This window comes from Girardinichthys multiradiatus, chromosome 5 (assembly GCF_021462225.1).
Source record: "Girardinichthys multiradiatus isolate DD_20200921_A chromosome 5, DD_fGirMul_XY1, whole genome shotgun sequence".
Lineage (NCBI taxonomy): Eukaryota > Metazoa > Chordata > Actinopteri > Cyprinodontiformes > Goodeidae > Girardinichthys > Girardinichthys multiradiatus.
The window spans coordinates 22,092,402-22,110,217 of NC_061798.1; the positions used below are offsets into that span (position 1 = coordinate 22,092,402).

Consider the following 17,816-nt stretch of genomic DNA (forward strand, 5'->3'; position numbering starts at 1 on the left):
AAGGAATAGAAACACCTAACTGAAAAAGTAAAACACAAAACCAAAACAAAGTCCAAAATGGCAGATCCTGACACAAAAATGAAAACAGTGTACATATTTAAGCAATAATGTGACAAACTGATAGTCGGTTTCTTATAGAAATGTTATACCACTCAGATTTGTTTCCAAACAATGGTTAGGCATTTTGGTTTAATGTATTAAATAATGACAGTGTGATAAATCTTAAATACTTGTTGTTCTGATGTTGTCTTTATCTAATTTTAGGATCCAGTAAAAACCAAATGGTATGGTTAACACCCATTGTTTCTCTTTGTATCAATTCACTTGTTTTGATTTAGTGAAACAGAAAATGTGGCATCATGATTTCAGAAAATAGTTTGGCATTTGAGCAGCGAGACAATAATGATTTCTCAAAATGTTTTTTGGAGTGGTGTGCAGTCTGTTTTGTACCATCTCTTATTGCCAGTAATATATTCAAATAAACTGTAAGGTTCTAATTACTCTTACTAGTTAGCAAAAATAAAAATTAAAGCTATTACTGCTTGAGGGTCCAGTTCCTGGTGTTTTTCAAAAACTGTAAAAGCCATGTGTCATTAAAGCTGTGAAGTGTTTAAAAGTTTTTAACAAGATTGATTTAGAGGTATTTTAAAACAGAAAAACAACAACAAAAAAACCCAGAAAAACGAAGCAGTGTAGAAAGTCTGGTGATTTCTTAAGGCAGTAGTGAAAGAGGTACATGTAGTTTCACCTAAACGGGAATTTAATAATATGTTTTTTTATAGGCAAGTTTGAATACAAGTTGAATCTGAAAGAGAGTAAGGTGAAGCAACACACTAAAACTCTAGAGCGTAAAGGTTCCCAAGCAACAACCTCTCATTGTATTGCTCTGGATAATCAACAGATCTCTGAATAAAGATTGATGTTGTTTTTATTTCAGCTGCTGGGGCCACAGTTCGTCCTCCCCTTTTGACGTTACATGGCCAACAGAGTGCTATCTGAGCTGTATAGAAACGTTTAACATGAACTTGGGGGTGCATTATCTGATGCAACTTCTATTGGCTTTAATGCAGATGTTTTGAGATTTAGAAGTTTGTCTGCTTAGCTTCAAAATGGATTGACTCCCCCTGATTATTTAAGGGCTGTGCTGTGTGCCTAGATACTGTGTGGATCTCTCATTGCAGAAAATGTAAGAAAAAAGACTACTGGTTTCAAAGAGGAAGGAAGTTGGAGTTTTTTAAGTCATTTACATTTTCTGGACTTGAATAAGTTTACTGTTCTTAAGGTATATATTGCACAACTCAGTGCTCTAAAATATCCAGGTATCAGATGGAAACTCAAATGCCAAATTGTGACATCTTTCTGACACATTTTAGAGAGAAGCTTTTATTTACCTGTTCCTTTTTATTAAGCTGCTAAACTTCACAGGCCTGTGTACTGCACATACACTCATTCCTACTTTCAGAATCATCCTCCCCCATTTAAATCTCCCTGCAGCCATCTGACAGTTTCAAAACAGCTAAGAAAATACCCTTCAGGTATCCCCTATTTATATGTTGTTAAAATGAATTGTAACATGGGCATAATATTCTACCTGAATTAGTACAGTATATCTTTTAAACATTCAGTCAGCTAAAAACAGCTAGCTGTGTTTCTTGTGACAACACATCCAGTAGCTAGCTAATCTTTCCAAATGATTTATGTAGGGCTGTGATGTAAGGTGTTTCAAAGCTTCGATTACTTCCAAGGTACATGGAGAGGGGCAAAGATCTGGTGAGGGGAAGACTCCGATAATGCTTTAAATACTGAGGAAACAATTTCATGAGCACACCAACATGTTTCAGCTTGTGACCTTCATCAGTGTAGGTCTCAAATGCAGAGCAAACTGGAATTAAGACTGAGTACTTTAATGATAAATGAAAAACTAAGAAAACTTACAAAAATGATCTTTCTCAAAAAGATCAGACAGTGAACATAGGAATTGGACTGGCATGGAACAGAGAAACAATGATGGAGTTCAGGAGAGCAACTGGGATGTTATCCTGATAAGGCCCAGACTTCAGGAGGGCTACCAGGAGGTTGTTCAGTGACGTTGAAGAAGGCCAGAATAATTTATCCTGTGGGATTGAAATTGAGATGGGTTCTGATTCTGTCAGAAGGTTGTTGAACTACAGGGGTTGGACAATGAAACTGAAACACCTGGTTTTAGACCACAATAATTTATTAATATGGTGTTAGGCCTCTTTTTGCGGCCAATACAGTGTCAATTCGTCTTGGGAATGACATATACAAGTCCTGCACAGTGGTCAGAGGGATTTTAAGCCATTCTTCTTGCAGGATAGTGGCCAGATCACTACGTGAGGAAAACGTTTCCTGACTCGCTCCTCCAAAACACCCCAAAGTGGCTCAATAATATTTAGATCTGGTGACTGTGCAGGCCATGGGAGATGTTCAACTTCACTTTCATGTTCATCAAACCAATCTTTCACCAGTTTTGCTTTGTGTATTGGTGCATTGTCATCCTGATACACGGCACCGCCTTCAGGATACAATGTTTGAACCATTGGATGCACATGGTCCTCAAGAATTATTCGGTAGTCCTTGGCAGTGACGCGCCCATCTAGCACAAGTATTGGGCCAAGGGAATGCCATGATATGGCAGCCCAAACCATCACTGATCCACCCCCATGCTTCACTCTGGGCATGCAACCGTCTGGGTGGTACGCTTCTTTGGGGCTTCTCCACACCGTAACTCTCCCGGATGTGGGGAAAACAGTAAAGGTGGACTCATCAGAGAACAATACATGTTTCTCATTGTCCACAGCCCAAGATGTGCGCTCCTTGCACCATTGAAACCAACTTTTGGCATTGGCATGAGTGACCAAAGGTTTGGCCATAGCAGCCCATCTGTGTATATTGACCCTGTGGAACTCCCGACGGACAGTTCTGGTGGAGACAGGAGAGTTGAGGTGCACACATTCTGCTGTGGTTTGGGCAGCCGTGGTTTTATGTTTTTTGGATACAATCCGGGTTAGCACCCGAACATCCCTTTCAGACAGCTTCCTCTTGCATCCACAGTTAATCCTGTTGGATGTGGTTCGTCCTTCTTGGTGGTATGCTGACATTACCCTGGATACCGTGGCTCTTAATACATCACAAAGACTTGCTGTCTTGGTCACAGATGCGCCAGCAAGACGTGCACCAACAATTTGTCCTCTTTTGAACTCTGGTATGTCACCCATAATGTTGTGTGCATTTCAATATTTTGAGCAAAACTGTGCTCTTACCCTGCTAATTGAACCTTCACCCTCTGCTCTTACTGGTACAATGTGCAATCAATGAAGACTGGTTACCAGGCTGGTCCAATTTAGCCATGAAACCTCCCACACTAAAATGACAGGTGTTTCAGTTTCATTGTCCAACCCTTTGAACTAACTTAGGCAATAATTGGTATATGTTCGAACAACCATTCACAATGCAAGATCAGATAAAATATTATTTTAATAAAATAATTTAAAAAATGATTTGCTGAAGAAAACCAACCTTCTAGATGACTAATTCTGAATGGTGTTTAATTAGCTGCCTGTATTTATTAAGGTAGTATTTAAAGAAATATTATTAAGGAAATATTAAAATAATATTTAAGGAACTATTATTTTGAATAAGAACCAAACCTTTTGGATAAATGGGTCTTAATGGTGTATAATTAGTTATCATGTTTAGTAAAATAATATTTAGGGAAATATTACTTCCTAGATTGGAAACTAACAACCTTTGTGGGTAAATGATCTTCAGCGGACTCATAAAGTGGGCAAGCACGTGTTCTTAGCTGTTAGCGGTTGGAGCTAACAAAAGCTGATGACAAGCTTATAGCTTGACATCAGAATCAAACACATACCTTAAAATAAAAGGGTTGAAATGCAAAGGGGGAACCACGCGTTATGGCCAATATTCTGTGTTTAAAAACCACCCTTTAATTAAAGTTTGTCTTAACTTTAAAAGCACAACACAGAACACATCATTATCTGAACTTCTCAACACAAACAAAAACAAACATCATTAAACAAACATTATTTAGATTATTTAACTCTAAACTGATCTTCTCTGCCCAAACACTAAATCTTAACCATGCTGAGGAGAAGTTTTCCTGGGCATTGAGGAAATCATTCATGTGTGGATAAATAAAGGATTAGCTTGCAGTTAGCTGTGGGGATGGGCTTTTAGCTGGCCTGGCTGACAAAGGCACGTTCGGCTCCAAGAGTGGCCACGATGCAGTGGGGTAGCTCTCGCTACCTGGACGTGCACACAGGAAGGCATACGATGCAGTCCTGGCCTTCTTTTCCAGGCCGTGGGGAAATCAGCTTCGATTAGGGCTGCTTCTGGGGGCCTCAGAAAAAAAGCCAAGTCAAGCTTGTCTTATTACGCCCTTTATTTGAATGAATGCCGGACACTGGAACAGCAAATCATTACTTAACTTTGTTACTTGTGATCGTAGTCACTCTGGATCCACGTTGAAGAGTTATGTCTGCTTGCCAGCAGAAGACATTAGCATGCTATCTTTCCTTCCAGTTCCACTGGGTAATTGTGTGGAAGAGGTCTGTTTATCGAAACCTGGGGTTTTTATTCAAACAGTGATGTCACAGGAAATCCGCTGTCCTTCTGTTCCTAGTTAAGAGTATATAACTATAATTTTCCCTGCCTTGCAGATCTGAGTTTGTGGACACAATTTTGGATTCTTGAGTTCCTGTTTTCTTCGTGTCATACACAGACAAGCATCTGAACCCAAGGCCCGTTCATCCAGCCGTGAGTCTCCATTCCACTTCAACCTCCAGCCCAGTTGCTCTAGAGCTAGAGAAAGGCAAGACGTTTCAGCTCATAATGTTGGTGGAGCATTTCAGAAGCCATGTTTACTCTGTGAAAAATAGCATACGCTAGCAAACTGTAATAAGATCAGAAGTCAGCCACACAAGGAGAAGCTGGACTATCTGAAAGGAAAAGGACTATGCTTTGCTTGTTTGACACAAGGACATTTAAGTAAAGATTGCAAAAAACGAGCTTCGTGTGAGCTGTGACTCAAAAGACATCCAACTATGCTTCATGTGTCGCAGGAAAATGACAATAAGCAAGTAAATAGTAGTCAAAGCATCAATGATGGCAACCCCACCAGTGAGTAATCACATGTGTCAGGAGGATCTTGTGGTGCTATTAGGGCCGGGAAAGACATTTGTGTCCTGTCAATTGTGGCTGTTTGTGTTAAGCTCAAGAAAGGCAAAAAGCTCAAAGAGACTTACGCATTTATGGATAATGGAAGTCAAGAAACTTTCTGCTCGGAGAAGTTAATGAGACAGCTTGGTGTAGAGGGGCAGAAAACTCAGATTTTACTTCATAATATGGGTCAAGAAAAATTAGTACCAGGCTATCATGTCTCAGGACTAGAAGTGTGTGGGTTGAAAGAGAGTGTCTATATTGACCTTTCTGATGTTTATACCCACTCTGACATCCCAGTGTCCAAAGACAGCATTTCATTACGGGAAGATTTGGAAAGATGCCAACATCTGCATGGAATCGAGCTTCCTCACATAGATGCAGATGTTGGGCTTTTGATAGGCTGTGATGTCTACAAAGCTATGGAGCCATGAGAAGTCATTTACAGTGAAGATGGTGGTCCATATGCAGTGAGAACCATATTGGGATGGGTTGTTACTGGTCCTCTCTGAGAAAATGTCTGCACAAGTTCACCAGGTGATACAGTACGTGCTTCTGTGAATCGCATCTTGATTGTTACTGTTGAGGACTTGTTGATGCAGCAGTTCAATCATGACTTCCCAGAGAAGGCTAGTGAGGAAAAGCATGAAATGTCAAAAGAAGATGTTCAGTTCATGGAGTCTGTTAATAAAACAGTGGAAAATATTGATGAGCATTATTCTATTGGCCTCCTCCTAAGAAACACAGCTACTCAGTTTCCGAACAATAGGAGCTTGGTTGCCCAAAGAGCAGAAAACTTGAAAAAGAAACTTCTCAAGAATGATGATTTTCATAGAGAGTACAAGAGTTTCATGTCTGATTTAGTGAGTAAAGGCTACGCAGTTAAGTGAAAATTAATGCTCTGCTTCTGAAAACAAAAGGGTTTGGTACATACCCTTACATGGAGTGTACCATCCACAGAAGAAGAAGCTCAGAGCATTTTTTGTCCGTGCAGCGTCATATCAAGGTGTATCACTAAACAGGGAATTGTTGCAAGGCCCAGATTTAGCAAATTCCATTATTGGAGTCTTGACACGCTTCAGACATGATTACGTTGCCCTAATATCAGATATAGAGGCTATGTGTCACCAAGTGAGAGTGCCGCCTGATGACAGTGATTTGCTGCGATTCCTTTGGTAGCCGGAAGGAGACCTGACTGAACCTCTACAAGACTACAAAATGGTGGTGCATTTGTTTGGGGCCACATCCTCCCCCAGCTGTGCCAATTTTGCCCTGAAGAAAGCAACTAAAGATGCTGGAGACAAAGTGGCACCAGCTGCAGTTAATGCAGTTATGAATAATTTTTATGTTGATGATTGCCTCCTGTCTGTGTCAGATGAAGGCCAATCCTGTGACATCTTTGGAGATTTAACAGCCATCTGTGAAAGTGGAGGATTCTATCTAACAAAATGGATGAGTAATAGCAGATCAATTCCTGAAATGGAAATAGCGAAATAAGTTAAATAGTTGGATCTCAGCCATGATGTGTTACCTGATGAGAGGGTTCTAGGAGTTAACTGGTGTGCTGAACTGGATGTGTTGAAGATCAGGATCAACACAAGACACATGCCTCAGACGAGACGTGGTGTCCTCTCGATGTCAGCGCCATATATGACCCCTTGGGTCTTCTCTCTCCTGTCATACTTCCAGCCAGAATCATTTTGCAAGAATTATGTGGCAAGAGATGTTCCTGGGATCAGGACATTCCTCCTGAAATGGCACAAAGGATGCAAAAATTGATTTTGGATCTTAAGAAGCTTCATTGTTTTACAGCGAGGAGATGCCTGAAACCAGCGGGTTTTGGAAAAATCCTGTCTGCACAATTGCATCACTTCGCAGAAGCAAGCGAAAAGGAATATGGAGTCGTGACCTATCTTTGAATAGTGAACAGCAGTGGAATAATACACTGCTTTTTCATTATTGATAAATCCAGAGTTTCACATTTGAAGCAAATAACTATTCCAAGACTGGAGTTGACAGCGGCTGCTTTTGCAGTGAAAATGGACAAGTTTATGAAAAAGGAGCTGCAGATGCCACTGGAGGAGTCAATGTTTTGGTCAGACAGTACTACTGTGCTGAAGTACATTTCCAGTGAGAGCATCAGGTTTAAGCAGTTTGTGGCAAACAGAGTATCACTTATCAGAGACAACTCAGAGCCAAGTCAGTGGATGTATGTTGGCTCAGATTTGAATCCGGCTGATTATGCGTCAAGAGGAGTGAATGCAGATGCATTCCTAAAGTGTCACAACTGGATTGCTGGACCCAAGTTTCTGGCAAAGAACAAAGAACACTGGCCAGTCATACCGGATATGAAACAAACCTTGAAAGGCGATGTGGGAGTTAAAACTACAATCTGCATGAGTGTTATAGAGGTAAATAAAGATCTTTACATCAAGTTCATTAGTCATTACTCAGAGTGGTTTAGGTTGAAAAAGGCAGTTTCTTGGATGTTGAAGTTTAAGCAGCTACTCCATAACCTGAGTCAACATGGCAAGTTTCTGATGTTGCAAACAAAGGATTTTTCGAAACCAGAGAAGAAAGCTGAAATGGTTGGAAGATAAATGCAGTTGTTCAGATCAAAAGTCAAGGGATCATTACTAACTGCTGTTGATGTTGAGGAAGGAGAAACTGTGATCATCAAACTTTGTCAAATTCAAGGTTTCAGGGATGAGCTTACAAGTTTTCAGAGAGGTGACAAACTGAAAAGAAGCAGTCATATTCTTAAACTGAATCCTATTCTCCAAGATGGGATTTTAAGAGTTGCAGGAAAATTGCACCAGTCTGTGCTGTCTGTAGATGCTCAACACCCTGTGATTCTTCCTAGAAATCATCATGTTTCCACACTCGTTGTCAGACACATACATCAAGAGTGACACAGTGGATGAAACTATACATTGTCAAGACTGAGAGAAAGGTTTTGGATTCCATAAGCTGATTTGGTTATCAGAAAAATACAGTCTAAGTGTGTGGTGTGCAAAAGAATCTCAGCAAAACCTGGAGAGCAAAGAATGGCTAACTTGCCACCAGATCGGTTGACATCTGACAAGCCTCCGTTTACAAATGTAGGCATAGACTATTTTGGACCATTTGATGTGAATTGTGGATGGATTACAGTCAAGCGGTATGGTGTGTTATTCACATGCCTGTCTCTTAGAGCCATACACATAGAAGTTGCTCATTCACTTGAGACGGACTCATGTATAAATGCATTTAGAAGATTTGTTGCACGGAGAGGCCAGGTGTCTATCATGAGGTCAGACAATGGGAGACACTTGGTGGGAGCTGAGAGAGAGACGAGAGAAGCAATGAAAGATTGGAATTACTCAAAAATCTCAGATGTGCTTCTGGAGAAGAATATAACTTGGATTTTTAATCCACCAGCAGGGTTGCACTTTGGATGCGTCTGGGAAAGAATGATCCGTTCTGTGCAAAGAGTTCTCCATCAAGTTTTGAAGCAGCAGTTTCTTGATGACGAGCAACTTCAGACTTTGTTTTGTGAAGTGGAAGCCATTGTTAACGGAAGACCAATAACAAGAGTGTCAACTGACCAGAATGATGTAGAAGCACTAACTCCAAACCACTTGCTTCTTCTGAAGTCACAACCAGTTCTGCCTCCTGGATTGTTCCAGAAGGAGGATTTGTATACGAAACGGAGATGGAAACAAGTGCAGTACTTTTCTGACATCTTTTGGAAGCATTTGACAAATGAATATTTGCCCCTTCTACTAGAGAGACAGACATGGACAGTGATGAGACAGAATCTGAAACCAGGAGATGTTGTTCTCATAGTGGATGAAACATCGCCAAGAAGCTCTTGGTTGATGGGAAAAGTTGAAAAGACTGTTTCAGATTCACATGGACTTGTTAGATGTGTGTTTGTCAAAACTGAAAGCAGTGGCTTAGAAAGACCTGTGGATAAGTTATGTTTATTGTTAGAAATTGATGTTTTCAGTATATTAGATTAAGAAACATACAATGTTATGTTGGGTTTCAACTGAGTTGTAAATGATGCTTTCTTAGTTGGTAATTGTTATTTCCTGTTAAGAACAATTAGGGGCCAGCTTTATTTATATCAAGATGTAATTAAGGTTTGTTATTCTAAGATTGATACATGTTTGTGTTTATGTTTAGTTTATTAGATAAGTTGTATTTGAGAAATGTTGTCAATTCTGGGCTTCCGTGTTTTTATACAGGAAGTTATCTCATGTTAAGGAATGGGAATAAAGAAAACGGCAGCTTCGACCGAGCCATACAGTTGTTTTACCGTTGGTGACAAAAAATAAAACGCATTAATCAGTGTCCTCTCTTTATTTTGTAACTGAAGATATGTAGAAGAAATATAAACAACGAAAGAAAAGTAACAGTTTTGATCCTACAAGCCAGTTTCATATTGAGAACTTTGGACATGAACATTTAACATTGAATTTTAGTGATTACTTTGGCATTGTTCTAATATAAACAAAAAAGTAGTTTGAGTCTCTCATGCATCTAATCCAGCTACACATGGCAAAATGGTACAAAAGAAGTTTGAAATTTGAGGAAAACATCACTTTATGTGAGACAAGTAGTGTTTAGGGAAAAGTTCTGTCATCACTGGAGATGAAGACAGTCAAAATACAAGGGTTGTGCAACATTTCAAAAGATGTAAAAAGTCCCAGTAACTGAAATGTGTAAAGCTGTCACTACTGTATATCAACTTGAGAGGCTCAACAGCAGTTATTGTACATTGAGGTGTGAATTTCTTTTGTTTTTTACAGTGGGTGTTAAAATAGCTGTTAAATGACACTGTTATGAAGTACATCTGTGAGAAGCACATTTGATATCACGACTCCAACTCTAAATTATTGCTATAATGTAAGATGAATCCTGTAAATACATGGGCAGAACTTGCCATCTCCAATCTGCACCAACTATTTTCTATTTAAACTACTTTTAAAAAAAACATTTTTCTTTTATTTCTTTTTGTTAAACCCAAGCTGAACGGTATAAGTAAATATCATATATGAAGTTATTTGGAGTTGGCATTTCTGTGTTCCACTGCATGTTTTTTCTCAGATTGCAGGGGAGTTGAAATAAAGGCAAAAGCAATCTTGTAGACTTGCAAGCAACCAGCAATAGATGATAGTGAATGTTTGTTGGTTGATGCCTCAGCTAACTTTGCTAACATTGCCAGTATTAAGGTCATGACTAAACACTGTGAAGCAATAAAGAGGAACTTGGGCTCTACTCAAAGTTTAAGCGAATAATTTAGTGAGCATATCACAGAGATCATTGGTTGAAATAAAGTGGGAGCTGTGCTTTTTGTAGAATATAAACTATCTATGTGTGTAACTGAAATGTGCAGATAGATGAAAGGGAGTAGAGGATAGAGAGAGTGCAAGGTCATAAATTGGTGAAGGACAAGGGAGTAGAGGATAGACAGAGTGCAAGGTCGTAAATTTGTGAAGGACAGGGAAGGCCGGAGACAAGACAAGATGAACTTGCTGGAAGAAATAACAAGAAGCACTCCTTATTTGGACATAAGGAACTGTTATGCTATACATGAGTGACATGATATATGTATATGTTGAACACCCTGAGACTTAATAAAACGAGCTGGAAGCGGAGAGAGACCAGAGTTGGGCTCGCAGGTGTTTGGTTGGGGCCTATCTCTCACTCTGCGCAGAGGCGAACATAAGCTAATTGTACTTTGTGTTTATTTCACTCTTTTGAAACCTGTGCCCAAATCAACGGACCCGGGGAAGCAGAGACGGCTTCGACATTTTCCAAGGGGATTCAGACTGCAGTCTCTAACAACTGGTTAAGACTGCTCGCCAATAAACCGTTCTTTGTCTGACCCGTCACCCAGAGCCTGTTTGCCATGGGAGACCCTACCAGGGGCATTTAAGCCCTGATCAACATAGCATCTAGGATGATTCAAGCAATTAAACCCCTCCACCACATTAAGGTTCAAGGAGGTGGCAGTTCATATGATATCTTGAAATATGGTGCTGACTGGGTAAAGTTTTATATTTGCGGCGGTTTTCAAAGCCTTATATGAAATTGGTCCTTGGGGCTGCTGTTCAGTGTGTTGGGGAAAAATGCTTATTTTTTCTTCTGCTTCATGAATATAAAAAACGTTGTATTTTATATCACCCAGTATAATGAAACAATTGCAAGATCATGTTCTTGACTTGCATGGTAGAATTTACGCTGAATGACCTTCTTGATGCAGCCCTCTGCAATTATCTGGGCTTTGGACAGGCAAAAATAGTCTCACCACCATTTTTGCTGATGCTCTTTTTATCATACAACACACCTGACACTTTCATTTACCCGTTCCAACTTGCTTGGACGCTTACAAATATACAATATTTATAATATTTACTCATTTATTATTATGAACACAAATTTCTATCTATTATATCAAAGTTATATGTGATAAAGTGAATGAAAAAAATACATGGATTAAATTTTTTTTTACAATGAAAAATCTAAAAGGTGTGGCATATATTAATATTCAGCCTTCTGGAACAAAACTTTGTGGGACCAGTTTTTAATACAAGCTACAAGCCTATAGGGGAATTTCTCTATCAGCTTTGAACATCGAGAGACTAGAATTTATTCCACAATTTTCTTTGCTTAAGATCAGGCAGACTAGAGGCAAAGTGTGTTTTACGTCTTGCCACTGATTCTCACTTATACTTAGGTCTGGACCTTGACTGTGTCATGATGTGTCAATGTTAGGGTTTTGAGTTTGTGTTTTGTTTTGTTTATTTCCTTCTCAGTCAGTGTTGTGTTTTTGTTTACTTTTCTCAGCCAGGTGTTTTCTTATCATCCAAGTCATTAGATGACTTCTGTTCATTCTTACTCCCTATATTCTTGTTTCACGTGTTTGTATTTTCCGATAGGCTTGTTTTTTCCCTTGGTTTTATTATTTAGTCTAGTTTCATTCTACATTTCTACATTAGTCTACATTTCCCCTCAGTTCTCTACAGCCTGCTCCACACCTGTTCCATGTTTCCTCTGATGACTTGCCTCCCTGTTTGTTGGCTTTCCTTGTTCCCTGCTGGTTCCTACTGTTTTCTCCCCTGTCGCTACGTGGCTCTATGTCTTTGTTCTGACTCATCCATGTAAGTCATTGTTATTATTATTATTATTATTAAAGAAGAAAGCTTTCAAGTCTCCATGCTGCTCTTGATTGTTCGTCTGCACGTTGGTCCAAACAAATGACAACATCCCATGACAGAAGGAACCAGCCTGATTAAGGACCAAGCAGACAATTGCACTTCGGAGTTGTGCCGATGGATCCAGCAGCAGGACGAGGACGATAGAGTTCTTTATGGGGAGGACATTGAAATTCTGCCTTCTTCCCTACAGCTGAAGAAAATGAAGGAGGTTTTTGGGGGTTCCAAGCTGGTGCTGGCACCGTTGGGATACGGACCAGGCCAGAACTGCTCCTCTCTGCCTCCTGCCTCTGCACCAGCCTCCCAAGACCATTGAGATGGAGTGTCAGAAAGCTCTGGTGGAAATCAGATCTCTCGTTCAGCTTCAGCCTCCACTGAGGATTCTGTCAAAGCGCCAGCCTCTGTCTCCACTGAAGGTCAGTCAGATGCTACAGCTCCTGTCTTTCCTGGAGAGGTCTTCAGTGTTCCTGTTCCTGTCTCCGTGGGTCTACCATCCTCTGCAGATCGGCCCACGCCAGGTCTCCAGAGCTCAACTGCTTCAACCACCTCTGCATGTCGCAGACAGCACCGCAAGCATGCCTCCTCGGCTTCAATCACTGCAGGCGATGCCCCAGCTCTTGTCCCTGTCACTGAGGGTCTCGGTGACGCGTCTGCTCCTGCTTCTGAGGGTCTTCCGGACGCCTTTGTTCCTGCCTCTAAGGGTCTTCCAGACGCCTCTGCTCCTACCTTTGAGGGTCTTCAGGATGCCTCAGGTCCTGCTCACTCCACTAAAGGTCAGCCGGGCGATAACTCAGCACCTGAAGGTCAGCCAGATGCCTCACCTCCTGTCTCCGCTGTGGGCCAGCACAACGCTTCAGCTCCTGGCTCCTCTGAAGGTCGGCATGACGATTCAGCTCCTGGCTCCACTGATGGTCGGCCCAACACTCCAGCTCCTGGCTCCACTGAAGGTCAGCACGAGGCTTCAGCTCCTGGTTCCACTGAGGGTCAGCTAAAGGTTCCAGTTTTTGCAGCCACAGACCAGCCACCTCCACTGATGCCGGCTTTTGATAAGCCACCTCCACTGCTCCTGGTTCCTGATCAGCCACCTCCATCATCATCATCACCTTCTCCTTCAGTCTCCACTGAGGGTCCTGCCGGTACATCAACTCCTGTCTCTGCTGAAAGTCAGCCAGACACATCAGCCCCTGCTCCAGCTTTTGCTGAAGGTCAGCCAGATGCCTCAGCTGTGGGTCAGCACGACGCCTCCGCTCCTTCCTCCGCTGTGGGTCAGCACGATGCCTCTGCTCCTGCCTCCGCTGTGGGTCAGCACGATGCCTCTGCTCCTGCCTCTGCTGTGGGTCAGCGCGACGCCTCAGCTCCTGCCGCCGCTGTGGGTCGGCCTGACACTTCAGCTCCTGCTGATCAGTTATCACCGTCTTCATCTACACTTCTGGTTCAGATATCATCATCATCACCATTAGCCTGAAGGTTGGCCTGTTGTTCCTGTTCTGGGGGTGTTCAAGGATGAACCGCCTCCACTTCCTGTTCCTGTCTCGGAGGGGTTTGAGGATGAAGAACCTCCTGTTGTTCCTGTCCTGGAGGGGTTCGAGGACAAACCCCCTCTGCTTCCTGTTCCTGTCCTGGAGGGGTTTGAGGACAAACTGACTCCTGTTCTGGAGAACGAGCTGCCTCCGTCTTTAGAGCCTTCAGGGCTCTGTCGCAGATCTCCAGGGCTCCAGCGGTTCCTCCCCCATTCTTCGGGGCTCCAGCGGTTCCTGCATGGTTCCAAGTCTGTGTTTGTTTATGTTTTCCTATAGGTTTGTTTTTTCCCTTGGTTTTATTATTTAGTCGTTTCCTTGTTTTCGGCTCAGTTCCTCATGTCCCTGCTTTCCCTCTGCTCATTAGTTTAATTAGACACATTTCCCTCAGTTCCCTGCATCCTGTTCCACGCCTGTTCCGTGTTTCCTCTGATTACTTGCCTCCTTGTTTCATTGGTTCACACTCCACCTCCTTCTGTTTATAAGCTTGTTGGTTTAAGTCATTGTTATTGTTATTAAAGAAGAAACCTTTCAACTCACCATGCTGCTCCTGAGTGTTAATCTGCACTTTGGTCCGAACAAACCGCAACTTCCCATGACAGAAGGAACCAGCCTGATTAAGGACCAAGCAGACAACCGGAGTTGTGCCAATGGATCCATCAGCAGGACGAGGAGGATAGAGATCTTTATGGGGAGGAGATTGAAATCCTGACTTCTCCCCTACTGATGAAGGAAATAGAAGAAGATTTTGGGGGTTCCAAGCTGGTGCTGGTGCCGTTGGGATACGGATGGGGCCAGAACTGCTCCTCTCTGCTTCCTGCCTCTGCACCAGCCTCTGCTGACCTGGCTGATGTCAGTCCCATGTAAGTCATTGTTATTATTATTGTTAAAGAAGAAACCTTTCATCTCACCAGGAAAAGGGGAGGAGAGAGAGGGGATGACATGTGGTAAATGTCGCTGGGGCCTGGACTCGAACCCGGGACTGCTGCATCAAGGATCAAAGCCTCGGTACAAGGGTTGCCGCCTTAACCACTACACGAACAACAGTGGTGCCCTGACTGCCCTGACCTCCACTCTAGACTCATGTCTTTTGCTGCCTCCAACAGGTTTCTGCACTGAGCAGCTTTCCCTTTCCACTCAAGAAAAAAGCCAGGATGCAAAAAATCAGTTAATTTATCTATTCAGGGTCATTACCATCTATCACCAGTGTAATAACTATTTAAATATTCAGATATCACAATCCTTCATTAAAACATGTATTCCTTGTATGTTGAAGAGACGTGATTGTTTTAGTATTTCTGTAGTTGTTTTTTAGGTTATCTAATAACTTACACTGACTCATCCATCCTGCGATGGATTGGCGACCTGTCCAGGGTGTACCCCGCCTCCCACCCATAGACTGCTGGAGATAGGCACCATCTCCCCCGTGACCCACTATGGAAGAAGCGGTATAGAAAATGACTGACTGATTCTTTAACAACATATTTAGTCAACAATTTAAATAATTACATTATTTGTTTATTATGGGGTTGCACGGTGGCGCAGTTGGCAGCACTGTTGCCTTGCAGCAAGAATGTCCTGGGTTTGACTCCCGGCCAGGGGTTTCAAAAAGTCAAAGTGAGTCATGAACAAAATACTTTATTTCGCAATCTAATGAACAGAATGTCCAGCAATGACAGATGCAAGAAAAGGTTTCATGAAGTTGATAAAAACTTTCATTGTCATACAACGCAAAATGAAATCTAATAGGCAGTTTAAAACATCAGTGTTTACTGAAAGTCTTACATTTACCAATGTCTTACATAACGCACCCAACTTCTGTGCTTGAAATTCAACATTACGTTTTTAAAACTCTTACTGTTGAGGAGACTGTCTCAGTTTGGATGAAAATTTTCAGATATCTTTTAAACTTTAGAGAAAAGACAATGTAAAACACACTACAGAAAAAATGTAGGCACTTAAGGGCTGGACTTTTGAGAAATTATTGAAAGGAGGCCCGGACGTGACGGCCCTGGAGCAGCTGCGGGGGGCGGTAGTTGTCCACCATGGAGATTTGAGATTCTCCCTCTCCGGTGAAGAAGAGGCTTCGGAACTTGGCCATCTAAGAGATAGAAGAGAGACCAACAAAGAAGACAGTAGTTAAGTTATTTTTCTATGTACAACAAGACAAATCAACAGCATCAGAATAAATCCTGGTGTGAGTGGTATAATGAAATAATTTAAATTGCTTTTGTCCTTCTGAGGTGACGACCAGGTCTGAACTGACAGTGGCTTCCACCTTCTTTTCTGCTCCCTCCTGTCGGTCATCCCCACGATATTTACAGGCTAAAGGGGAAATGTGCCTGAACAAAAGGTGTTTCGTTTCTCTTCCTGTCCCTGGAACCCCTGCTGGTTCAACAAACAATTTGTTGCAGAGGAGCCGAGATGTCCACGTGAAAGTTAGGTTGATTCTCACCTCTGCTCTTCCTAGAGGTTGCCGGGCCACATGGGGTTTCTACCAAACTGACATAATGAGGTGTCAGCCTTTGTCTCACCAGATTTGGTCTCGGCTCTGCTCAGTAACACGTCTGATGCTGAAAGACCTGTCTCCCTTATGGCTAAATTAATAAAGCTGATTGAATGGTTAGCATGGTTCTCTTCTTTAGAAAATACATTTTTTCTACAATAGTGGACACCGAGATTCCATAAAAAAAATCAAGTACAGCTGATTTCATGTTGAGAATTTTCCACTGTGGTTGAAACTTTTTTTGTATTTTAATATGCATTTTTAAATCAGTCAGTCAGTCAGTCATTTTCTACCGCTTATTCCATAGTGGGTCGCGGAGGAGCTGGTGCCTATCTCCAGCAGTCTATGGGCGAGAGGCAGGGTACACCCTGGACAGGTCGCCAGTCCATCGCACGGCAAAACATGTACAACCATGCACACACTCATTCATACACCCAAGGGCAATTTAGAGTTACCAATTAACCTAAAAGGCATGTCTTTGGACTGTGGGAGGAAGCCAGAGTACCCAGTGAGAATCCACGCATGCACGGGGAGAACATGCAAACTCCATGCAGAAAGACCCCAGCCAGGAATTGAACCCAGGAACTTCTTGCTGCAAGGCAACAGTGCTACTAACTGCACCACCGTGCAGCCCTCATTTTTAAATCAAACCTGTTAAAATAAAAGAATAAGCTTATCCAAACAATTCCTATAGACCTGTATATGACAAACTTTGCTGTTTTGTATTGTATTTAATTGTATTGTATTTAATTGTATCTAAAGTTTTTTTTGTTTGAATTAACACAAATTGTGGTCCATGTTTAATGTATGCATTGATTTCAATGTGAAAGCAAAAAAAAAAAATTCTCCAAAAGATTTCTTGAGTGTAAATATCTAGACTTAGATATTTTTAACATTTTAAACTGCTTAGTTCTGTTGCAAAGAGTAATTATGTTAACAACATTCTCCAATGGTCAAGAAAAGTCAGTCAAGAAAATATCAGAATAAAAGTTGATCACTTTGTTTAATGTTGACTTCAGAGACTTCATAATCACCTCCCTTCACAAACTGGTTTATAACTGTAAAGGACTTCATACATGTTTGCCGTCAACCAATTCAGAAGATGCTGCCTCCCCCAATATGAATCTTAAAGGTAGGGAGGGCATTTATGTTCAGCCTCCTTGAGTAGAACCACCTTGCAGCTACAAAACTTTTGAGGTATGCATCTACCAGCTTTTCACATCTAGAAAGTGATTCTTTTTTGTAAAATAGTACAAGCTTAGAGACATTAGATGTAGGGTCTGTGAAAGTCCCATCATTGATTCTCATTTAGACTGAGGTCTGGACTTTGATTAAAGTGTCATAACACATGCTTCAATCCAAACCATTTCATTGTAGCTCTGACTG

At 41.6% G+C, this 17,816-nt stretch overlaps 1 protein-coding gene across 5 annotated transcripts in view; it reads right to left on the reverse strand.

Annotated features, from left to right (window-relative positions):
• Positions 1–1,990: 1,990 nt before the first annotated feature.
• Positions 1,991–17,816, reverse strand: part of LOC124868758 (carbonic anhydrase-like) — a 51,141-nt gene continuing 35,315 nt past the window's right edge. For 3 of the 5 annotated variants that reach the window (XM_047366323.1, XM_047366319.1, XM_047366322.1), the window contains exon 8: positions 15,562–16,025. In XM_047366323.1, the coding sequence (XP_047222279.1) occupies positions 15,906–16,025 (120 nt within the window). In that variant the 3' untranslated portion in view covers positions 15,562–15,905. Of the gene's footprint in view, positions 2,115–6,708; positions 6,952–15,561; positions 16,026–17,816 lie in introns of those variants that run through there. The other 2 variants (XR_007038377.1, XM_047366321.1) reach the window with 2 other exon arrangements.